We start from the raw sequence: 24,063 nt of genomic DNA on the forward strand, positions 1-24,063 counted from the left end.
TCGATAAAAGTTAATTAATCAATTACCCAAAACAAGATCATGGAAAACCACTACTGTTTTGCCTGGGAGAATCAAAGTGGTTTGGTCCCGGGTCTAGCTAGATACAGTCCGGAAATTGGGGTGTCATAAACACGAATGGGAGGAGAGGGCCACCGTGGGTCCCCAGATCATTAGCTGCTTATACAATATCCATGGACCAGAGCAGTACTCTACCTCTGCACCTCACAACTGCTGACTCCCCGTCCATGTACAGCCTGGGGAAGGCTCTCAGAGCTGACGCCAGGCACCAAGATGGCTAGGTCCAGCTCCAGGGAAGGGCGGCAAGTGACACTCAGCCCAGACACCACAATGACTCCGCTGTCCTGAAGGCAACTCTGGGCTGTCAGCCCCTGTGTCTGCCAGCCAAGCCACCCAGCTCTCCCTGCAGCCCTCGCCCCTGGCTCTCCTGCTGTGTATGTGTGTGTGTGTGTGTGTGTGTGTGTGTGTGTGTGTGGACGGGGACAGCAGCCAGCTCTCTGCCGGGCTCTCTAACAAGTTCCACGAGTCTGTTTGTTAAAGAAAAATTCCAGTGGGTCCATCCAACACATGGAACTCAAGTACAGAAATTATATTTATCCGCCCTACTGCCAAGGAGATCACATGCCCCGTGAGTCACTCCAGATGTGCTCAAAAACAGAGTCTCTCTGTGGAAGCCCAGTCCCCCAATCCCGGAGAGAGTCGAATTAGCAGAAGTCCCAATTCCTGCCCCCCCACGCCCCCCCCCCAAGAGGCTGCCTCTGCCTCCACCCTTCTGGGGCAGGAGAGGGCATCTGTGCACTTCTGTAAAGGGAAGGGGGGTACGAACTATATCTTTGCTCTGGGCGGACTGGTACGGGCATACCTGTAGCTCCTGAGGTCCCACTGGGTTTGAGGACAACTTTTCACCTTTCTGGAAGAGAAGATGTGCTGGAAAACGCTGCTGCTTCTGCTGTTGTGCTACAATGCCCAGGCTACTGTGTCCCATAGGTGGAGCAGGGGTAAGTTGCTTTCTATTTGTCTGCTTGACGTGCATTACTCTTTTATAAATACAAATAGGAATTGGGGGGAGAAAGAATAAGGTGGTAAAAGGAGATCAGAAGCCCTACATCACCCCCCCCCTTTTATCTCCTCTCTGCCAATGGCTTGATGCTTCTGGACATGTTAGAAGGTGCTAGAAGCTGATGAGGGATGGGACACTGAAAAATACCAAAGCCGCTGAGGGAACTGAGTCGAGGTGAAGAGCGCAGAGGGCATGCCTTTCTGACATGCCAGAGCTAAGTCATCTTTGCTTCTAAGAATGTGAGCATTCTTGAGCAGCTCCCCCACCCCCAGCTGCCGCAGCCAGGCAGGGCCTGTGAAGAGCGGGTACCAAGACTGATGCTAGTGTCGTGGGACGGTGGGTGTTGGGGTGCAGAAGGCCTGCTAAATGGGGGATCCCGACAAGAGGCCCAGGGCATTGGCTGTCCACATGGAGGTCTCCATGCTGCTTCGGAGCAGGGGTGGACAATCTTTCCATCTGGGCAGAGCCGGCCCAGTGGCAGGAGAAGAGTGACCCTTTAGTGTTCCCTCAGGTGTGAGTGAGCTCCCATCGCCCAGTGGTCCACCTCAAAAAGGAGGGAGCCCGGCAAGGCTGTTCCCTCGTGGCCAACTCCCTTTCCCTCAGGACCCCATGGCATCTTTTCTGTATGCTCAGGACTGGCTCCAGGTGGTAGAGCCTGGCAGCATGGTCACTGCTGGGGACCAAGGGAGCAGTAGTGTGGACCCCTCTGTGCAGAACTCAACCCTCTCCACTGCCTAAAGTCAGCTGAGGTCTCTCTCCCCAGAAGCACTGTAAAAAGAAGGCAGGCCCATAGGTGTTTCTAGAGATCCAAAAGAGGACGTCAGACTGGCATGGCGGGAGGGGTGGGGGTGGGGCTGAGCCTCCAGGTTCTCAAGGAAAGTGCTGGGGAAAGAAGGAGCCGCCGGTGTGGACGGGAGATGCACAGAGCAAATGAACTGACACAGGTGGGAGCAAAAGCCATCCACTTATTTGGGTTTTATTCTCTCACTTTCAAGCTTGAGATCAGTGATTTGCCAATTCTCTGAGCTTTCTCTGAGCTGAGCTGTGAAATGATTGTTATACCCAGAGGCAAATAATTAATGGAGCATTTTCCTTTTTTTTCTGGAAACATCACACCCTCCCTGTTCATGATGTGCGCAAATTTTGGAGGCAACACTTAGGAGAGCAAAGAGACCATGGCGTTACATTCGGCCACTTAACCCTATGTGCTACCGGGAACCTTCCCCACTTGCCTATTAGAAAAAGATGGTAATACCCACCCACCCCCCGATGCACGGGCTGTTAGAAAGCCAAATGAGATAAGTGGATATCTAACAAGGCTGTAAACACCACAGCCACGTCATGGGCAATCCTGCAAGAAATTCAAGGATTTAAGCTCTGCCTCTCATTGGCTGTGTGATGTCTGGCAAGTCTCTTAACCTCTCTGAGCTTCGGTTCACTAACAAATCACGTAACAGAGCTAATCTTCACTGTGTGTGGTGAGGGCCATATTCAAAATGTAAATAAAATGTTTTGTAAATGGTGAAGAAGTTTATCAATTGTGAATTATTACCTATCACTTAAACCAACGAAAAAAAATTCATTAAGGAAAATTTGAGGTTCTCACTTAACAGATGGTTCTATAGCAACATCGTGGGGAAGGTCGGCCCCTAAATAATAATAACAAATCTATCTAGAGACAGGAAGCCAGCACAGCTGGAACAGAGGCACTGATGAGGCAGCTTTGTTAAATCCTAGATTAGTGGTTCCCGGCAAAGTCAACAAGTGATAGCGTCCTTCCAACCATCATCAAAAGTCTTCCAGATAGTTTTTTTTTTTCATTTTTAACATTTTTTCCTAATTATAAAAGGAATACCGAATTGCCATTTTTTCAAAACGGAATGGGAGTCACACCCAAATAAAAATAATTTTTCCTAATGTATTTAACTCTTCCTTTCGCCTTCATCCTTACCCCAAACCCCACCCCAGCGCCACGCCTGATTTAGAAGAATTCCCAGCCGGGGCTCCTGGATGGCTCAGTGCTTAAGCATCTGCCTTCAGCCCAGGGTGCTGGGATCAAGCCCCATCGGGCTCCCTGCTCAACCTGAAGCCTGCTTCTCCCTCTTCCACTCTCCCTGCTTGTGTTCCCTTTCTGGCTGTGTCTGTGTCAAATAAATAAATAATCTTTTTTTTAAGATTTTATTTATTTATTTGACACAGAGAGAGAGAGATCACAAGTAGGCAGAGAGAGGGGAAGGGAAGCAGGCTCCCCGCCGAGCAGAGGGCCCGATGTGGGGCTCGATCCCAGGACCCCGAGATCATGACCTGAGCCAAAGGCAGAGGCTTTAACCCACTGAGCCACCCAGGCACCCCAAATAAATAATCTTTAAAAGAGAGAGAGAGAGAATTCTGACTCAGCCTGAGGGTATTCCCACACGTCTCCTGCCCCTCTGCCCAAAAACCCTCCTCCATTCCACCTCTATCCCTCCTCCCCCACCCCCTGCCCCCAAGTGGAAATGTAGAAATAAACCCAAAAAGAACACACCCTGCTGTCAGGACATTTTCCTACCATTCTCGGGGCCTCTCCCTAGACGCGCTCTCTAGGATTCCGCCCTGGGAGGCGGCTTTCCATGCCAGCCCTGCCGGCCCGCTGCTCCAGCCCCACCAACATCACCCAGACCTGATGACTCACCTGTGGTTAGCGAGGCCCGTCCGGAAGCCGGACACACCTGGCCCAAGCCCCCAGGTCCTGCCAGAACCCCCCTTGGGGGCCTGAGGGGAACTAACTGGTCTTTAAAAAAAAAAAAAAAAAAAGAAGAAGAAGAAAGGGAAAAAAAATGTATGTATTACATACTTTAACTGTTTTTATTAAATACATGCAAATTATTCTTTTTAAAAGTAGGTTAATAGGGAAGGCTGGCCCTTCAGTTACCTGGTGCAATTTATGTCATTGTCAGGAGTCCCTTTTAGTGCTGGGTGTGTTTTCAGGCATGAAGGGAAGGGTCTGTGATGAGTGTCCAGTAAGCACTGACTAACAGGACTCGCGTAACTGAACGCCCCCCACCCCGCAGCCCCAGTCACCCCCGGTGACCATCTGCACACAGGTAAGGAAACTGGAGGACCGGCCAGCAGTCGAGGAGCCCCGGATCACTCAGCTGGAAGGCTAGAGCTGGATATTGTCGCCTACCCCACGTCTGTGGCATCAGAGTCTCAGTCCTCCCTGCAGCCCTAGGACTCCCCACCCAGGGGGGCAGGGGGGGTCGGGGGGGCAATTTGGCCCCTTCAGGACCACTCCCAGAAGACCCCAACACACCGGGCCAAGATCCTGGATCCCTCAGAATGTCACTGCGTTTCTGAAGGGTTGGCCCAGGAGCAGAAAAGTAAATGACATCAGTAAGATCTCACAAAAGATCTTTCATAAAGGAGAGTTTTTCCTATCCACACCCGCCATTTCCATGGAGTTGCTTCGACTGCTTCGTTAAAAGCATCGTATTTTGGCTTGATATCGTGCGCAGTCTGAATCCTTTCCAGCAAGCTCCTTGGTACAAATGGCGTGTACAGTTGTGTGGGAGCCGTGGTTAGCCTTAATACCGTTCTGTTCTATTAAACATATTTGGAAGATTGTGGGAAGGAAAATTTTTAACCCAGATTACAAGAAGTCAACGAGAAGGTCAGGCTGCAGAGAAAAGACGGGCTCTTCCATGTAAGCGACTTCTGTCTGTATGTCTGGGCAAGAAAGCTCGGAGGTGTGGGGGAGACAGGTGTCAGCCTTGACTGAGATTATTAAAAGGAGCTTCTCCCAGGCAGGAATGCAGGCTCCTCGAAGATAAAGGGAAGAGGTGGTAGAGATAGGAGACCACATCTACATTTTGATAATTAGTCGGCACTTGGAACTAAAAATAAGTTCTAGAATTATCCTGTTAGAAAGAAAGAAAGAACTTAGGGGCACAGGGTGGTTAGTCGGTTAAGCATCTGACTCTTGATTTCGGCTTGGTCTTGATCTCAGGGTCTGGAGTTCAAGCCCCGCCTTGGGCTCCACACTGGGTATGGAGCCTATTTTAAAATTTGCGGGGGAGGGGAGAGAAGGATTTAGTAAACACTCTGTTTAGAAAGAATGGGGTTTCGTGACGAGGGTAATTAATGTGTTTCTGTGGGATCATGTACTCCTTCAATAGCTGTGGGCAGGATGCTATGCACTGGGAATACAGCACCGAACAAAACAGACAGGAACCCAGGCCCTCAGGAAGTGAGGGAAACAGATATAAACATGTCTATAAATAAGACATCTGGCTTTTTTGATGAGAATAAATTAGGGACAGACTATAAAGGATCACAATTTTAAATAGAGAAATCATGGAGGGCGTCCCTAAGGAGGTGACTAAAGGCCTGAAGGAAACGGAGTAGTAAGCCATGCAATCCCTGGAGAAAGTATCCCAGGCAGAGGAAACAGAAGTGCAAAAGCCCTGTGGCAGAAGATGCCTGGTATGCTCACAGAACAGTGAAGAAGCCTGTGGCTGTGGTGGCAGCAGCAGGGGTGGGGTACGGGGAAATAACAGGCTCAGAGAGGCAGGAAGAAGGCAAATCATGTAGCACCTCATAGCTACAAGATCATTTGATGGTCTTTGGCTTCTACTCTGAGTGAGATGAAAAGCCCTGACAGTTCTGGACAAAGGAGTGACAGCCTCTGACCTATGTTTTCACAGACTCACTTTAGATGCATTAAGAGCAGAATGATGGGGCTCCTGGGTGACTCAGTCGGTTAAGCATCCGACTCTTGATTTCAGCTTGGGTCATGATCTCAGGGTTATGAGTTCAAGACACACATTGGGCTCCAGGCTCAGCAGGGAATCTGCTTGACATTCTCTGTCCCTCTGTCGCTCCCCCAGCTCACACATGCTCTCTCTCTCTCCCTCTCAAATAAATGAATAATTAAAAAAAAAAAAGAATAGAATAGAATGAGAGTGGGAGCCAAGGATGGAAGCTAAGACAACTTTAGGAGAGGCGCCCAAGCCTTGAACCAGAGTCTAGCCGAGATGTTGCAAGTAGTAGACGGATTCCGGTAGAGCCGGGAAGATTCGCTGACTGGAGGCATGTGCGATGTGAAAGAGAAAAATAAAGGATGATCCCAAGGTTTTTGGCCTGAGCAACTGAGAGAGGTGGGGAAGACCACAGACAGCAGGATGGGTGTGCGGGGAGAGCAGTGCTCACACGCGCATGGTGTGTATGAGTGTTTGTGTGGGGGATGGGGGCGTAGGGTGTACGCATGTGTGTGGTGTGTGTGCCTGTGTGTGTGGCATGTGTCTGGTATGTATGGGGGTGTGAGGGTGTGGTGCATGCATATGTGGAGTGTGTGTGGTGTGTGGTGTGGTGTATGTGTGTGTGGTGTGACATGCATCTGGTGTATGGGTACGTGGTATATGTGTAGCGTGGGGTGTGCAGGGGTGTGTGTGTGTGTGTGTGTGTGTGGTGTAGTAAGGGTGTGGGGGTGGTATATGTGTGTATGTGTATGATATGTGTCTGCTGTGTGCATATGTGGCATGTGTGGAGTGCATGGTGTGTGGTGTGGTGTGTGGCGTATGTGTCTGCGGTGTGGCATGCGTCTGGCGTGTGCGTACGTGGTACATGTGTGGCATGGGGAGTGTGGGGGGTAGTGTGTGTGTGTGTGCATACATGGTACGTGTGTGGCATGGGGGGTGGGGGGTGGTAAGGGTATGGGGGGTAGTCTGGGTGAGTGTGTGTGTTTGTGTGTGTTGGGGTTGGCCTGGGTCTGGCGTCAGGAGAGGCAGCTGTTACAAAGGGGCAAGAACATGCCCGCCGGCAGCTGGGCAGCCTGAGGTCGGGCCGGGAGGGCGAGGCTGGAGGTCAGCCCGGCAGTGCGTGCGGCCGGAAGAGGGTTGAGTGCGGGGATGAGGCAGGGCTCGCACCGCGAAGAGGGAGGTGAGCAGGACAGCCGGTACTGCGGCCTTTAATTTTCTAAGACCGAAGTGTTCGTGCTGATGCGCAAGATCCAGCAGCGAGGGGAGAGGCCAGACGCAGGAGAGGAGAGAGAACAGGTGCAAGGCTGAGAGCGCGTCCACGGACGGGTCGCTCGCACACAGGGAGACCTCGGCCCCGGGGGCGCACAGACACAGGGGCTGAGGACAAGTCCAAGTGAGTGGACAAGACGCAGGCAGCCAAGTGAGGGGAACCAGGAGAGCCGGAGCGCGGTCGGGCGGCACGGAGAGGCCTCTGCCAGTGGAACGGTCGCGAGCTCAGAACGAGAACAGCTAACACGACTGTGGTTTCCCCTGGCCACGTTCGGGGGCACAGGCTCGGCAGGGGACAGGGGACGAGACGGGCTATGATTTCGCCAAGTGGTTGCAGAGGCACAAAGGGGGAGCAAAGGAGTTGGGGGGTCTATGTAGGAGAGTGATCACAGGCCTGTAGTGACGGGACCTTGCGTGTCACAGGATTACAAATCAAAGTTAGAGAATTTTTAAAATTGTGTGTGGCAAGGGGCGCCTGGGTGGCTCAGTCGGTTAAGCAACCAACTCTTGATATCGACACAGATCATGATCCCAGAGTCGTGAGATCAGGGCCCCCACCGGGCTCTGTGCTGGGTGTGGAGCCTGCTTAAGATGCTCTCTCCCTCTGCCTTGCCCCACTCGACCGCACTCTCTCTCTCTTAAAAAAAAAAAAAAAAAATTACGTATGGTTCATTTCAGAATCTGTATCATACCAACTGCATTCATTCATAATTAACTACGCTATCTTTCCTGAGCCCAGGCTGAGGCCCGATACACCTACAGAAAGATAGCATTGTTCTCCCTATCAGTGAGACAGGGTCTGGGAGCCCGTGAGGTCTGGATTTAATCTCAGTCCTACGGCAAACAAATTGGGTGGCCTAGGGCAAGTTTCTTCATCTACGCAATGGCATGTTAGTACTCACCTCCCAAAGTGCAGACGAAAAGCCCAGGGCACGTGGGCTCATGTGCTGTTACGGTATCTAAGCTTCACGTTCTAGCAACCTGGGTCTGCGGTCCCAACGCGTCTCTGAGCAGAACACAGGGACAGAACATGCCCTAGCACAGGACTCTTGAATCTCTGGATCCAGATCCCGACTGGTTCAGTGCACCTGCATAACTTGTAGCAAGCAAATCTGTTGTTCTGAGCTGGTCTGTCCAATGTATCCTAGACCCTCAATGTCCCCCCAGCAAAGGCTCCTATGTCCAGGGAATCCGGGAGAAGGGGAGACGCTCACGGTCCTCCTGCCCCGAGACCAGCCGTGTGCAGCAGACCTTCGTGCTAGGAGACGTGGAAGCTTCTGATGTCCCCTGGTCACCCTGAGTGGTCCTCGTGCGCATATTCATGTCCTCAAGAAACAGCTGGAGAGTGGGCAGGTTGCCGAGTATTGAGTGGAGAAGAGGAAAATAAATTGGCCCAGTTTTACATTAAGCAAAAGGCACAAAAAGTCAATAATTTCAACAAACCTGTCCCAGTAGCCTGCTTGCCTGAGGCTCCGTGCTCAGATGGGGCCCTTCTGCCGGTCTGGAGCCTCCCACACAGCTCCCGGCTGTCCCCTCTCTCAGAGAAGGTGTTGTCACTAATGGCCATCCTCAGGTCTCCCTCCCATCTGTATGGTGAAGGCTGGGCTGCCCTAGGCAGTTTACTAATCACCCACAGCGAACTTAACAATGACCTCCATCAAGGTAGGCGATGAGCTAGCTGCTGGTAGGACAGGAAAACCCCAGCAGAGCCTGAAGAGTCCCTGCGGCTGTTTTGGTTTTGTGAGGCTTTTTAAAAATGCCTGGCTCGGCCTTTTCTTTTTTTTTTTTTTTAATTTTTTTAAAGATTTTATTTATTTATCTGGCAGAAAGAGAGTACAAGCAGGGGGAGCAGCAGGCAGAGGGAGAAGCAGGCTTCCCGCTGAGCAGAGAGCCCGATGCAGGACTCAATCCCAGGACCCTGAGATCATGACCTGAGCTGAAGGCAGCGGCTTAACCCACTGAGCCACCCAGGCGCCCCCCCAAATCCCTGGTTCATCTTTAAAATCACCCCCACATATATACTGAGGCTTCCCTTGAAGCCCAGGGTTATGCAGACATCAAGGTCAAGGAAGGGGAGCATAAACTTCCTCCCTCGCTTCCAGGAGCTGGCCGGCCACCCAGATGAACACCTTCAGGGTGACAAACGGCAAGATGTGAAATGTGGAGACAGGACACAGAGGGCATATGGAGCTAGAGAAAGGACACAAGTGGACAGCAGGGTTGCAGAGAAAGATTTCTGGGGGAGCTGGACTGTGGGTCTCACCACGCAGGAGCAAGTCTAGTTTAAAGCTTCGCACATCCATGCCTCTGGGAGCTGGTCAGCTCTCACGTGGGCCATTTGCATTTCTGACAGAGTCCAGCCTTCCCTGGCGTAGACAAGAATATCGGTAGTGACTGTGTATTTAATCTTTTACCCACTGTTTTGCTGGGGACCAGACATAGCTTATTTCTCGCCACCCCCCGCCCCACCACCAGCATCTCCATGGAGGCAAATCTATCCTCTCCAGGCCTCGCCTTGTTTCCAGAGAGTCAGACCCACGGCCTCTCAGATGTCTGGACCCGCGCTTCCACACCCAGGTCTGTAGAAAAGCACCTGCCAGACACACCGTCTATGCAGCCACGGCAACGGGCAGAGCTCCTGCAGAAGGTGGTAGAATGATGTAGAGCAGAACAAGGTCGGAGGGGTCCATCTTTCAGATTTCTGTGCACCCCACACACACACTTGCTGGGGCAATGATGAGTCTCCCAGTCTAGAAGCTGAAGCTATTTCTAACGGTCTTCCCCAAACTGTGTTACCATTTTTAAAAGAATCAGAATAAGGGCTCTTGGAAACAACAGTGTTTTCATTATTAAGTTGAGCTCTGAATCCGGAAGTATTTTCTTGCCCATTCTTTGAGAACTCAGGGTCCACTTGGGGTGTGTGGGTTAAAGGGGTCTTGGTGTTCACAGGGAGACAGTTCAGCTGTGAAGAACTTCCTGGAAGGCAGCCAACCCCAAGTCTGAGATGACGGGAAGCAGAAAGGCCTCCATGCCCAAGGCATTCATTCCCTCTTATCCTCTTCACCTGCTGGGGTATGAATTTTTTTTTTTTTCCTAAGGGACCAATACCTGTAATTTCACAATAAGAATGGAATCCGGGGACAAGAATTAAAGAAATAAAATTGCTCTCGGATCCTATCCTGGGAAGGGGATTTCATCCACTCTTCCATGGTAAGAAGAAAAGAAGGGCGCGCAGAAAAGCAGATCACATCTCATTCTAGGACTGGACCTGATCCCGGTGTCATCTCCCACCGAGGAGAAAGTAAAGTCATAGTACGCACCCTCTTTGAGCCTCTGCTCCTTTGTCTCCGAGGACAAGATGACCCTGGTCTCTTCTGATGATCCCATCAGATAAGAGTGGGGTGTGCCTCGCAGCAGGGCACCCTCTGCTTGGCTGTGGGGCCGGATAACCCAATGCCTGCCCACTGTAATGACCTGGGAGCTGGCCTTGGGCATTCGGGATTTCCCAAGCTCCCAGGTTATCCTGATATACCGTCAAGGGTGAGAACCACTGGGTTAACCCAAGAGTGGCCAAAGGGGTGGGGCAGCTCCTTCTCTACAATGTCAGGCCAACCACCCTCTGATTCTCAACTTCAGCTGCCATAAGGAGCTGCCATTAGAAGCCTTGGAAGCTTTGGAAAAAAATCTTCCTGTCCCATGTGCACCCTGTTCCATTACATCAGAGCCTCTGCAGCCAGGACCCACGCATCCGCCCCTTGGGTGATTCTAATATGCGGTCAAGGTTGCAAGTCAGTGGAGCAGGAGATGCCTCCGTCCACCTGATACTGTAGGCAGAGGCAATGAGTGAACAGAGGCCAAGGTCTTCTCAAGCCCTAAAAACCATGGTTCTGTGGGAAGTTGGCACTTTGCTGGCAAAGAAAACAATTTTTGCTAAACTGCCGGCATAGGATCTAATGCTTGGCAATTCACAGGCTCTGGGGAAGTGCCCTGGGGAAGCAGAGATGGTCACTCTGCCCGTCAAGGCCCCCTTGGATGCAAGGATTGTGTCAGCCTGCCAGGCTCTGTGGGGGGTGCTGAAACCTTATTTATGCTAGCCCGGGAGGAACCTGTGCTAGAGATAATGAGTTACAGGCAGCGCCTGGGGGGTTCAGCCGATTAGGCATCTGACTTCGGCTCTGGTCATGATCCCAGGGTCCCGGGATGGAGCCCCACATCAGGCTCTCTGCTCAGGAGGGACCCTGCTTCTCCCTCTCCCACTGCTGTTCCCCTTGCCTCTGTGCTCTCTCTCAGTTAAATAAATAAATAAAATCTTTAAAAATATATTTAAAAATAATAATAAATAAGTTACAGAGTAAACAGTATTATAGCAATACGACACCCAACCACCTTTCTCCAGGAAGTAGGAGATGCCCATCAGTGAGCTTTTCAGGAAATGTCCTTTACACTGAAGATGTTTCATTTTTATCATTTCCAATAGAAAACCTTCTAAAATGCTTCGGCAGTGCCCTTCCTTCCTTAGCCAGAGTACACTGGACATCCCTAGACTCTTGTGGTTCCAAGGGCACCATGATCAAGAAGGAGAGCTGTGACATACGGTTGTGCAACTCGCGGTTCCCACAACTTCAGGGGGCGCTACTTACCTCCAAATCTCTTGGGTTTTTACAGTGGGTTGCCCCAGCTTCCAGCAGAAAAGAACCAATGTCTTGAAGAAGGTGCACCTTTTTTTTGTCAGCAGGCAGCAGGGTGACCAGTCACTCCTGCACAGTGCCTGGGTACAAGGTGGGGCTGCGGGGTGAACAGGGCTGTCTGCTCCCACCCAGCATGATCCTGGGAACGGCAGTTTGTCCTGAGTATTCCCATACTCCGTAATAGCTGGTCTTCTTCACCTGTCCTCTCTGTCCGTTCCCGATTCTGTCCCCTCCTCTACCTCTGGCAGCTTATCCATCTTCCTCCAACTTCTAAATGCAAGCACCAAGGCATAACACTGACAAGTCATTGACTCCACCAAACGTATCTCTAAGTCAGCCAGCCCCTGGGGGAAGCGCTGAGCTTGGCTCCTCACACCCCTGCGGCCAAGCATGAGGGTCTTGTGGCAGCTCCCTTCCTGTACTTTGTCACCTCTACTCACATTCTTGGCAGCTATGTCTCAGATGGTCGGGGACCAGCCAGAAGTCTGCTCCTCTGATTAAAAGGATTATCAAGGGGTGCCTGGGTGGCTCAGGGGGTTAAAGCCGCTTCCTTCGGCTCAGGTCATGATCTCGGGGTCCTGGGACCGAGCCCTGCAACTGGCTTCCTGCTCAGCAGGGAGCCTGCTTCCCTCTCTCTCCCTGCCTGTCCCTCTGCCTGCCTACTTGTGATCTCTCTTTCTGTCAGATAAATAAAATCTTTTTAAAAAATAAAATAAAATAAAAAGGTTGTCAATAAATATAAACCAGCCCCTCCTATTGATAAAGGAACCGTATTATTAGAGAACTCATTTATTGAATGGGGGGGGGGGAGTGTCAGTTTGCTCATTTCGGTTTTATATTTTGACATACTTCCCTAGGGGATACATACCCTTAGACATGTGTATTTTTTCAAAACTTTCTGGGATGATTCTGGTGAGCAGCCAGGTTTGAAATCATTGGCCTGAAACTAACATCTGACATGCCTGGGAGCTCTTGGGGACACACCAGTGTCATCTGTCACCTCTCCCCGCTTCCGGTCCACCACCACCTGGTGTCGGTCACCCTCCAGACCGGCTGGCTGGCCTCCGGGACGCATGCCCACCGCAGCCCCTCGAGCTAACTCTCGTTTCTTGCAGCCGTGCTCTTCCCTGCTGCCCATCGGCCAAAGAGATCCTCAACGATGCCCTTGAACCCCGTCCTGCAGAGCTCCCTGGAGGAGGTCGAACTGCTCTATGAGGTAGGCAGAAGGGAAGGTGGTCAACTGAAGTCACGCAAAAAGCGTGTATTTTGGAGAAGGGACCTAAGCGCCGGAGGGACTGGTCTAGACAACTTTGTGGATTCGTGGCCTCCCGCCCATCCCAGAGTCAGGTCTTCCTCGCCTCTCCTCCCCTTTCCCACACGTTGTGACAGGGAATGATGGCATCAGGGGTTCAGTCAAGGCAAAATAAGAGATTTCCATCTGGTCCCCAGGCACCACCGCCAGCCGCAGAGTCGGGCAACATTCCCAAGCAGAGGCTTTGAGGCAGGACTGGTCTGGAGGGCTCGGGCAATGCCACGCCTGGTGTCTAAGCAGAGCCTTGTCTCCGGTAGCTTCACAGCTGGGATAGCTCCGTTTCTGACTGGCAAGGTCCGCCCCGAGGCTCTCTTCCTCTGCCCCCCTCCCAGGCCCCTGACACCCCATTCCTCCTCCAAGCCACAAGTGAATCCCCCAAGGCTGCTTAAATGGGTTCAGTGATCAAATTCCAGGTTCAAGATCTGAGCTGTCCTTCTGGTTCTGCCCCCATCAACTGGGTGACACCGCGTCGCCCACTCTGGGCCTGAATCCCCTCCACTGTTAAATGAGGAACTACAATGATCTCCAAGATTCCCCTCCTGTCTTGACATCCTCTCACGTCCTCCACGTCCCAGCACTGTCTGGCTGAGACACAGCCTATGGAGGCCAAGCAGCTGAGCTGGCAGAAGACGAAGAGATTTCAAATCCTGCCCTGGGGGACGAACTTGGCCAAGTCTGGAACTTGGGAGCCACAGGAACAGATCTGTTCTAGAAAGACAGCAGACAGTAGCATGGAGAATGGGTTAGAGCCAGGAGGACTCGGAGACAGGGAGACAAGTTAGAATTCAGACAAGAGGTATTTATGAGGTTCCTGGAATGAGCCTGGCTCGGAGCCGGGGAAGCACATAGAAAACTCCTTGCTACTCTTAAAGAACAGTTGAGAAATGAGGACAGATCTCTGTATCCTACCTAATTCCTAGCACAATTCTCTGCATTCTTCGAATTCAGCTTCGGATTTTAAATTACCCAAAATAGTCAGTTTGTGCTCCAGGAGATCTTTGGTGGGTGGGAGGAAGAAAGGAAGGCAGGGACTGGTGCTCTGGCCAGGGCACTAGGAATAATAAGCAGTCCTTGAAATAGTGGCTCTGTACCAGGCACTGTATTAGACGCCATCTGTATTAGTCTCACTTACTTACAATATCCCAGTGCAGTATTGTTGTCACTGATCATCTTGCAGAGGAGGAAAGTGAGGCTCAGAGAAGTTAAGTAACTCATCCAGGGTTATACAGCTCGTGGGAAAGTCGGAACTGGAGGCGCAGCTAGCTGCCTCCCCACAAGAACATACGTGATGATGAATAAATACAATCATGTCCTCAGTGATGCTTGAATGCTTCCTCTCTCTCCAGTTCCTGCTAGCTGAACTTGACATCAGCCCTGACCTGCAGATCTCCATCAAGGACGAGGAGCTCGCCTCCCTGAGGAAGGCTTCTGACTTCCGCACCATCTGCAACGACGTGATCCCCAAGCGCATCCCGGACATCCGCCGGCTGACTGCCAGCCTCTCCAGCCACCCCGGCATCCTCAAGAAAGAGGACTTTGAAAGGACAGCGCTGACCCTGGCCTACACGGCCTACCGCACAGCCCTGTCCCAAGGCCATCAGAAGGACATCTGGGCCCAGTCCCTCCGTAGCCTCTTCCAGGCCCTGCGGCACGACCTGATGCGGTCCTCGAGCCCCAGAGTGTCTCCCTGAGAGACTGGCCTGCACCAGGACCGCAGAGCAGGGACCCATGCACACAGTAATCCAAATACTCTTTACTCCTACTCCGTTTACAGAGCCCAGCAACAAAGCCCATCCCACCAACTCAGAGTAGCCAAGGTTAAAATAAACACCGCCATGTTCTTTGCCCCTTATAGATTCCTGACCAGCACGTCTGACTCGTGTCACAGTGCAACCTGTGCTGGAAGAAAGGGCTAGACCGGGAATTTGAGATGCCTCCAAAGGCCCAGTGATTTGCCTGGTGACATGTAGAAGTCTCAGCCATGCTCCAACACTGAGCGACCGCCATGAGCACCCAAGGCCAAGCACAGAGTTAGAGGAGACAGCACCGAGGTTTGGGCATGGCGGGAAGACCAGGGACAGACATCAGGCTGCGAGGTTGATTGAACATCTTTCCAAAGGTTCTATAGTAAGAGATTAAAAACAACAGCAACAACAACAACAAAACCCAACCTAGAGCTATAGCCAAATAAATACATTGTTGGTCAAAGATCTACTTCTCACCTTTTCCAAAAGTCACAAAGAAGAGTCAGTTGGAGAATCAGTAATTTTAGGACCTATAGGTCTTGATTCCTCTTCTCTGAAAGCTGACCTAATACAGAGGAGAAACAAGAAGGGGCCCGCAGGAAGGCTGCGAGCAGTCATGCCTTGCCTTCTGAACAGAGAGAGCAGGCTAATGCAGAGAGGGTCACCCTCGTCACCCTAATGCAGTGGTGGCATCAAAGGCCATGTCTATCCAGATGCTTAAAATCATTTAGCGTCATCAGAAAATGAGGTGCTTCCAGTAAAACAAATTTTTTGGACGACGGGATTTCCCCTTTCCAAGGCCAAAACTTTCCTTTGAGCAACATTAACTTGGTATATTTTTAAGCTCTACATATGAAACACCTTAGGCTTTTATTCAATATCTTTGAAACACTCTGATGAAGGAGTTGGATAAAATAAATTCTAAGATCATTCTACTTCTGAAAGGTCCATAATCACTGAGCTAAGTGAGCTATTACGGGGAGGACAGCAGGACCTAAGGGTCCACTGGACTGTTTGCCCCAATCCTGGAAGGCCCCAGGCTTTGCTAATTCTGCATGTGCTGTGAGCTCTTCTGCTACCTTCCTCACTGTGAGGCTGTAAGATGCACTTTTCTTTCTTGCCAACAGAACCCACCCTTCACAGCATGTTCTTTTCTTAGCACCTGCTATCCCACAAGATGGCTAGGCTTGTTATAATTCTACATTAAATATGAGAAAATGGATGAAGATCTCTGCTAGCAGGAAAGCACTGGGCTCTAATGTAGACTCCCCACCAGCTCAGAGATCTTTCTGGCTCTCTTAGGTGGACACTGAGTTTTGGAGGCCAACGTCGCAAGAGATCTAATCTTCGAAAGAGTGAGACCTCATCGGGCTAACTTTGATTGTGAAATGGGTATTTAACAGGTTTCATCTGATGATGCCCAAAGCTGCTCTGGACTTCTTAAAAACTTTGAAGAAGTGATCGCCGAGCAGCATGAGCTGCATAATCACTTTGGAGAAATAGTAGGATGGAGGAAGAAGGTATTCATCGTCAGAGAAGAATACAGCTTGGCATCCTCATGTTCTTGGGTTCAGAAGATTAATAACTGTCAGCCTCTCTGGTTCTCATTCCCTGGTTGTGCTTCTCTCTTACCTCCCTCAAGTGCAGTCTCTGATATTTGCTTTTTGTTCAGCTTTTCTTTTTCTAATGTGTTCTCTTTGACATGGTCACTAAGCTGGTCTCTTTATTTTAGTTGGTGTCTCTTCTGCTCTATCTTTGGGTCCAATTCTGATTATCTTTGTATCCACTTCTTAGAGGCATCTCCCAGTCTCTTTTGGCTGACTTTTGCTCACTTGAGCTCTGCCTGCCTGCACTCTGACCTGCACTGTCTTTCCACCCCCTTTGGGTATCACTGTCTGACTCAAACAAAGGTCAAGGTATAGGGTTGGGATTTCCCAAAAGGAGGATTGGTCTCATGGTTTGCCTTCACTATTTGTCCTTTCCCTCGGTGTGGGGCAGGGAGGAGGTGAGCAGAGGCCTCAACCCTTCCACGTTGTGCAAAAGCCTGACCTCAGAGTCTTGCATCCCATCCTGGGGTACCATTCCCCTTAGGTTGAATCTGAGTGCTTTCTTCCCGTCACTGGGTAGAAAGGCTGCCTGTAAGCCCTGCCTTCCATGTGATGATATACATGGCTGCTCCGAGGGGTAGGAGATCCACGAATGGGGAGGATGGTTCCCAGGACCAGTGCTAAAATGGTGGTTCGTTCAACCTGCAGCAAAAAATGGAAGGCCTTATGTAGTTATAAATCGGGGCCCATATTTATGCAGCTGGCAGCCAATGACTGTAAAAGAAATAGAAACAAGAAGGGCATGATCTTTTTAAAGACAAAAGGAAATTCCATTTTCATCCTAACTAGATGACCCTATTAATGACTATTTTAGGCTGAATACAAATTGACTGTTTACCCACAGGAACAGTTTATAATAAGAACTTCATCTACATGCAAAATCAAATATAACACTCACCCCAAGATGCCACCCTCTGCTCAATGAACAGTAAAGCAGTAGACTGGACAGAAACGGACTATCCCATTTTGCCTCATTAATACCACACCGTAACACCACAATCACAACCGGGTCACATTTTGCCATATGTATGCATAGACAGTAATTTAGAGCATGGTGGCTGCCATGGAAATTTGCCTGTAACTTATGGAACTTTTGGAAACTTTCCTGTAACTTATGCAATTTGCCTGTAACTAATTCTGCCATCTCTATACCGCTGGGGACTTTTAGGATCTAAAAATTCTGGAAGCGTCTTCTAGAGTTGGCATCCTCCTGGCTACCTCTGGTGTCACTCAAGAGACAGTGAAAAAACATCATCTTACCTTGAATCTAAAAGAGAATCAACTGAGTGATAAATCAGAAGAGATTTCCACAGGTGAACGCTTGTCAAAGGTCTTTACATGGCGCCCCCATTTTAACATCTTACCTTATTTTTTATTGTGGTAAAAAAATACATGAAATTTACCATGTGAATGTCTAACTGGGCAGTACAATAGTGTTAGCCAAATGGCAGGACAGATCTCTAGAACTTTTTGTCTTACAAAAAAATGATACCTCTGGAACAACTCCCCTCCCCCCTCTACCCCACAATGGCTGGCAACTGCCTTTCTACTGGATGTTACTAAGAGTTTGACTACTTTAGATACCTCATCTGAGTGGAACCTGCCTTCTATCTCTCAAGCATAGTGTTCTGGAAAGTGTTTTCCTCATCTGAAAAACAGTAGAGTCCCAAAGAAGAACTACTGGTCTTAACTGTGTCGCTCACCTTACCTAATTTTATTTAACAATTATTCACTTACGGTGTAATAAACATGTCCTGATCAAGTTTACAAGGCTCGGTGGGACCTTTGTTATGTCAGATTATCTCACCAAGGACTTTGAAATGATGTAGGGGTTGAACGGTGGATGTTGAGTCCCGCAGCTGTTTATTATTTTCCAGCCTCTTTAATATTTGCCACCCAAACATCATACCTGTGGTCTTGTTCGTTCTGAGTCTCAAAATCAGCCCAAGATGAGGCGTGAATGTAACAAATATGGTAGCCAGACTTTCACATGCATTTAAAGAGATGGGTCATCATAGCCCATCCTACAATGGCAAGATAACCTCGAAGGGAACCTCGACTGTCCATAATTGCCCCTGCCTTGGAAGTCTAGAAGAACTGGTTTTCTGGAGCCACTTCTCCAGTCTCTTTGCGTTTAGCCTGGGGAGCATTTCCAACTGTAGACCTTGGAATGCCATTCTTGCATTCTGTGAATTCAAGAAAAACATGGGTAACCTTATCCACATGTCCCTTCTGAGAAAGGAGGCTGACAGCTTCTCCCAATCTCTAACCAGCAGAAACTGCAGAGCGCAACAGCTGCCAAGGCCCTGACCCTGAACTTGTCAACTTCTTCCCTGCCCTCCCACCTCCTTCCTCCTAGTATCCCCCTCAAAGGGAGCTTTCTGCTTGTTTTTTGCTAAAGAACCTCAGAGACGAGCCTTTGAGCACCTACTCCAGTCAAGAAAGACCACTGACATCTGGGCTCCAAGAAAGAGCCTTTTGAAATGAGACGGGCATCTAGACTTTTCCAGAGAGGTAGCTATACTTCCCAACCTCCCTCAGAGTCTGTGGTCTTTCTTATAGGCTAACACCCTCTGCTGACCCAGATGCTTCGTATTCACTCAGACTCCGAAGTAAATGATCTTTGTCATTAGGGAAGTCCGAAGGGCTTAATATTGTACGCTCTGGGGAAGAATTTCTCCAGAATTATTATTTCATTTTCTCCCTGCCCGCAAACGCATCTTCCTAAGGACTAGGCTCGTAAGTGCTCTCCCAGGGAAAGGTCTGCGTGCGTGGGATTACGTTCACAATGACGATCATCACCGCAGCCCCTAGGATGTTTGAGAAACAAAAATAAGCTTTGCAAGTTGCCTAGGTTCTGCGGACTCAGCAGGCCCCTGCTGGGACCAATCACCGACCGCCTCTGCAAGAGCTACGGCCCGATCTTTCCGACCTACTGATTGGCTTTGAGGCCTGGGCGGGGCCACTGCCTGGGTCGGCTCCCCGTAGGTGAGGGAAAGTTAAGGTGAGCCTCCAGCAGGATTTTTGTCCGGTGACAGCAAGGAAAGTCTCGGAGAATTTTTTTTTTCTTTTTTTCCCTGCTTTGGAGGCCCAGGTTCAAGGCAAATTATAAGTGGGGAACCAATTTGAAGGAGAGAAATTGGAACCGAGTTCAGGTGGCAGGTCCTGGGAGAGAAGACCAGCCCTGTCCGAAGTCTGCACCGGCCGCTGACCAACTTGGGGGCCTGGGTTACGGGAAGAGGGGTTCGGCCAGCACAGGTGGAAGAGAAACTGATACTGCCCCAAAGAGGCCAACTGATGGAGGGCACCAGTCCATGCGCTCGGTATCCTTAATCGGTTAAAGCCTTTACATGATTTCTTCAAGGCTAACCGGCCGCAGCAGAGCTGTGCCTTTGATTGGCTAGGGGGCTTTCTGCGAGCCCTAGAATGACGTTTTTCTACTACTGAGCAAGGGACGGGGGCCCCCACTATGCCTCGGTTCAGCCTCCTCTCCTGGTCCCTTTCTGCTGGGCGTGAAACGATGCTCACCAATCCCACCTAAAGCAGGAGGCAAGGAGCCCAGCCTTTTTGTGCACACAGGAGCCGTCACTGGCCTCCTTTTCTGCCCCCAAGACAAGAGAGGACTCTTGGAAGCCGAGTAGGGTTTCAGAAGTCTTTCTGGACTGAGCCCAGCGTGGTGAGAGGCGAAGGGCCCCGGCGGCCGGCGGGAGGCGGGAGGGGGCGCCCAGGGCCACCATGGGCCTGCTCAAGGGCCTCCTCGGGGCGCGAAACCTGCTGCTCGTCATCTTCGTGCCGCTCCTGCTGCTGCCCCTGCCCATGCTCCACCCCAGCAGCGTGAGTACCGCGCGTCGTCTCCTGCCCCTGCGGGCCGGCCGTGGGGGGCGAGAGCAGCGGGGCCGAGGGATGGGGTGCGAGGCAGCTCCTCCGTGAGCGTTGCTCCCGGGATCCGGGCATGGACAGGTCTTTCTGGGGGAGGCTCGAATGCTTTCTTCCCCCCCACGCTGCCACTTTTGTCCCTCCGCACCTTTCCCAGGGCCCCGACCACATGGCCCCCAGCCAGGGCTGAGGTTGGCCGGGGGGCTGCTGAACCGGCTAAGGGGTGCTACCCCGTCCTCGGGCCGCCGGAGCGGGGGCCACGCGCTGTGTCCCTGCGGAGAGGGACACGCTGCTGGGCCGGCATTTGTCCTGGGCTCAACAGGATCACCATGTGACCGGCTCTCTGCGAGGAAGCTGGAGAGCAGGGAGGCCTCCCAGGAAGGACACAGTGGGGTAGGGGGAGTGATGCCAGAGGGAGGGGATGACCCTGCAGGACTGGGGGGGGGGGTCGTGGGCGAAGCTGGGGGGTGGCATGGGGGAGGGGGGGCACTGGAACTCCTTTGCACCCACCAGGGGCTGTTGTTCTGTTATCCACACTTTGAAATGCAGTCTCCGAAGTCCTTCTGAACTTTACATTGAAGCGGAGCTTGGCATCTTGCCCCAGTCCCATGCCTACGGCCCTTTCATCATGTGTATCCTCTGTGTTTCCTTCTCTATGCCCCTGAAGGAGGCACATTCAAGGACGCGATAAAAAAAGAAATAAGAGCCCCCAACTCTAGACCATGACCCAATTTTTGAGCAGTTTGCATGAGCAGTGGTGCCAAAGCTTTGGGTCTGCCTTTGCCTGCCTGCCTTCCCTCCCTGTCTCCCTCCTCCTCCTCTTCCTCCCCCTCCTCCTCTCCGGGGCTATGCCCCTTGTCCTGCAGGCACTACCCTTAAGACTTTAGGAAAAATAAGCTAAGAGAGGTTAATCATGTTTGTGAGAGGGGAAGAGATTTTTCCAGGCAGCTCCCAGAGTAACTTGGTAACCAACATTGAGTTAGAAAGTTAAATAGAGGGGATTAGAATGTCTTAAAAACAAACGGGCCTAAATCTTTACTAGAATAAATACCCCAGAGTGCCGGGAGTCTCAGAGTAACAACCGCCCTGGGATTAGCAGAGACAGTGATTGCTGCTGACAGTTTTTTTGGGCTCCTGCTAGTCCATGCTCTGCTCTGTCCAAATGGGCTGATTGTTCTTTCTTTCTTTTTTCAAAGTTTGTTGTTGTTGTTTTTACTCAATATTTGATGCACTTAAGGGAATGTTCACCAGAGACACAGTGCCCTCCTCTCCGTGGTGGTATCAGGCACTCTGTGTCCCCCTAAGTCAGCCCCATTTGGGAGGACCATGACTCTAGGGTGTGGTGTTGCCCGGTTTTCATTCTGGGGACCTGGCTTTGAGCGCCTCAGTCACCAATGACTCGTAAGAAGAATCCACAAGAAGAAACAAAATAAAATAACCAGTTATTGAAGTAGGCAAAATAATCTATAAATCTGATGGAAGACAGGTGTTATTTTTAAAAGAAGGGGAAAAGTCCTGGCGTGGGGAGAGGAGGGCAAAGGAAAAGCAGGTGAAGCTCTGGTCTGTTTGGATTTGTACATAATCTTTGAAGAGATTTTTACAGCTGGAGTTACGGAGACCAAGGGACTCTGTCTCTTCCCCCCTCCCACTATGACAACCTAAAATGCTTCCAGATATCGCCCAATATCCCCTGGACTGCAGGGGGGCCGGGGAGGTGCAAATTCGCCCCCTTTAAGAACAAGTGCCTTTAAGGAAAGTAAACCTAACACTCCCTCAGGGCCTCCCGGTCGGTGCACGCGGATGGATACTGGGACTCCCATAGCCCTGGGGACAGCTAGATGGAGCCCGGTATGGCCAGTGACCTCAGAGCTGGATGCAGCTCACTTGCCACTTACCCAGGGTGCCCGCCAAAGGTGATTTCCGTTTGTGTCACTGTATCAGCGAGAGCTCTGCTCTTCTTCTACCAGGACATAAAATCACCTTGAGGTGACCAATGCCCACAGTAAGCACAAACCAACACATAGAAGGTCTCTACCCATTCTTACTCCCACGTGTCAAACTTTTAGATTCTGATATTGAATCCTCAGGATTCTAAATGGGACCTGGCTGCTCCAGGCTGGAGCTGAGGGAAGGGACCCGGCCCGAGTTCCCAGCCTGCCTTTCTAATGGTTCTTCAAAAGATAAGCCCCAGCTACAACCTAGGAAGCATTAGAAGGACCCTCCCCTTTTTCCTGCCCAGCTCTCTAACACCAGGGGCCCAGACTTGGTCTCCTGTGTTCCAAAAGAGAAGGGCATAGGAGGGGCTTGTCCATAACCAAGACCTGCCTCAGTGTCCCTGGTGGGATAAAGGCTACACCCAAGTCCCAAATGAAATTTCAGAAAGGCCTCATGGTCATGTATGACAGCAAATAAACAGACCTCAAGCCCCTTCTGGTGAAGTTTGAGTGGAACATCACTGAGATGATCGGACAGCCCGGGAAAAGACCAGATGGACACATCAGTTGGTAGCAGAGTCAGGAAACATCCCATATGGGAAATGCCACTTTTGAGCTCCCTCCTTTATTTGTAAACAGAAGCCAAAAAGAACTGATAATACTAAGCTTTAAAGGCACTGCCCGAATAACTCCTCAGCCCCTGCACACCAGCTAACTAGTGGCAGTGATAAGGGGCCGAGGGTGTCCAGAATATTCTCTCCAATAGATAGATAAGAGAAATCCGGTAGCCAGCAGAGGAACCCAGTTCAGTTCAACCAACTTTAATTGAGCCACCTGCCAGACACTGGACGGATGTGGGGCCCCAGGATTCCTGTAATCAAACCTCACAAAGCTTCTGGAGAGGGTGTCTAAATACAAGCTTACCCACTGAATTTTGAGAAGGTTCAGAAGGACCAAAAGGAAGTTTATGTAAATTCCATGGGTGAACGGGGAAGAAATATGGAAAAGGGCCCCTGGAGGTAGACTCTTGGCCATTCTCGTGCTGTAAGGAAAGTCCAGATAAAAATGATGATGGTGGTTTACCCTGTTCTTAAGGGGGCTTGCTGACTTCCTCCAAGCCAACCTATTTTAATTTATAACAGTAATTAGGGACGCCTGGGTGGCTCAGTTGGTTAAGCAGCTGCCTTCGGCTCAGGTCATGATCCCAGCGTCCTGGGATCGAGTCCCGTATCGGGCTCCTTGCTCTGCAGGGAGCCTGCTTCTCCCTCTGACTCTGCCTGTCACTCTGTCTGCCTGTGCTTGTTCCTGCTTGCTCGCTCTCTGACAAACAAATAAATAAAATCTTTAAAAAAAAAAAAAAAAAAACAGTAATTACAGTCAACAAGTATACCTTAGCTTACCCAAACCCTAATTCAAACTAAGATGGTACCCAGGAGAAGGTTGGTTCTCTGTTTCTCTCCATCTGTCTTCCCTTCCCCTCTCCCTTAACCTTAACCTGTGGCCCTGTAAGGACAAGAAAGACGAAAGGTCCTTAGGAGGGAATAAGGTTCTCAGGGAGGGACAGATAGCCTGTCCCTTTTATCTTCAGCTAGAGTTGAGACCTGCCATTCTGTGTCCCAGGGAAGAGATAGGAGTAAGTAGGCTCAAGGGGGCTAAAGGCTTTGAAATTCTTTATATAGTTTTATTTCTGCAACAAAAGGGAGTATTTCTCTAAATTGCATTATTTTCCAATGGAATCTTCCCCCCCCCCTTCCTGATTCTGTTTTCTTATCAGCAACTTCTAAAAGTTTTAACTTCTCTCTGATCTTTCGGCCCCAG

At 50.5% G+C, this 24,063-nt stretch overlaps 2 protein-coding genes across 2 annotated transcripts in view; both read left to right on the forward strand.

Moving 5' to 3' along the window:
- The first annotated feature begins 638 nt into the window (after nt 1-638).
- FAM180A (family with sequence similarity 180 member A) lies at nt 639-18,202 on the forward strand. The gene is made up of 3 exons (XM_082693291.1): nt 639-1,016; nt 12,887-12,987; nt 14,430-18,202. The coding sequence occupies exons 1-3, from the start codon at nt 941-943 to the stop codon at nt 14,772-14,774; spliced, it is 522 nt and encodes a 173-aa protein (XP_082549417.1). The 5' UTR covers nt 639-940; the 3' UTR covers nt 14,775-18,202.
- A 1,205-nt stretch (nt 18,203-19,407) lies between these two features.
- SLC13A4 (solute carrier family 13 member 4) overlaps nt 19,408-24,063 on the forward strand; it is a 44,726-nt gene continuing 40,070 nt past the window's right edge. Inside the window, exon 1 of the mRNA XM_082693283.1 lies at nt 19,408-20,269. Coding sequence (XP_082549409.1) covers nt 20,171-20,269 — 99 coding nt within the window. The 5' untranslated portion in view covers nt 19,408-20,170. The remainder of the gene's footprint in view (nt 20,270-24,063) is intronic.

This window comes from Mustela nivalis, assembly GCF_964662115.1.
Source record: "Mustela nivalis genome assembly, chromosome: 12".
Taxonomy (NCBI): domain Eukaryota; kingdom Metazoa; phylum Chordata; class Mammalia; order Carnivora; family Mustelidae; genus Mustela; species Mustela nivalis.

Excerpts from the sequence above, each read along its gene's own strand:
- FAM180A (XM_082693291.1), top strand. The coding sequence starts at position 941 with ATGTGCTGGAAAACGCTGCTGCTTCTGCTGTTGTGCTACAATGCCCAG. Across the intron at positions 1,017-12,886 it reads GTCCCATAGGTGGAGCAGGG|CCGTGCTCTTCCCTGCTGCC; the intron begins GTAAGTTGCTTT and ends CGTTTCTTGCAG. Across the intron at positions 12,988-14,429 it reads AGGTCGAACTGCTCTATGAG|TTCCTGCTAGCTGAACTTGA; the intron begins GTAGGCAGAAGG and ends CTCTCTCTCCAG.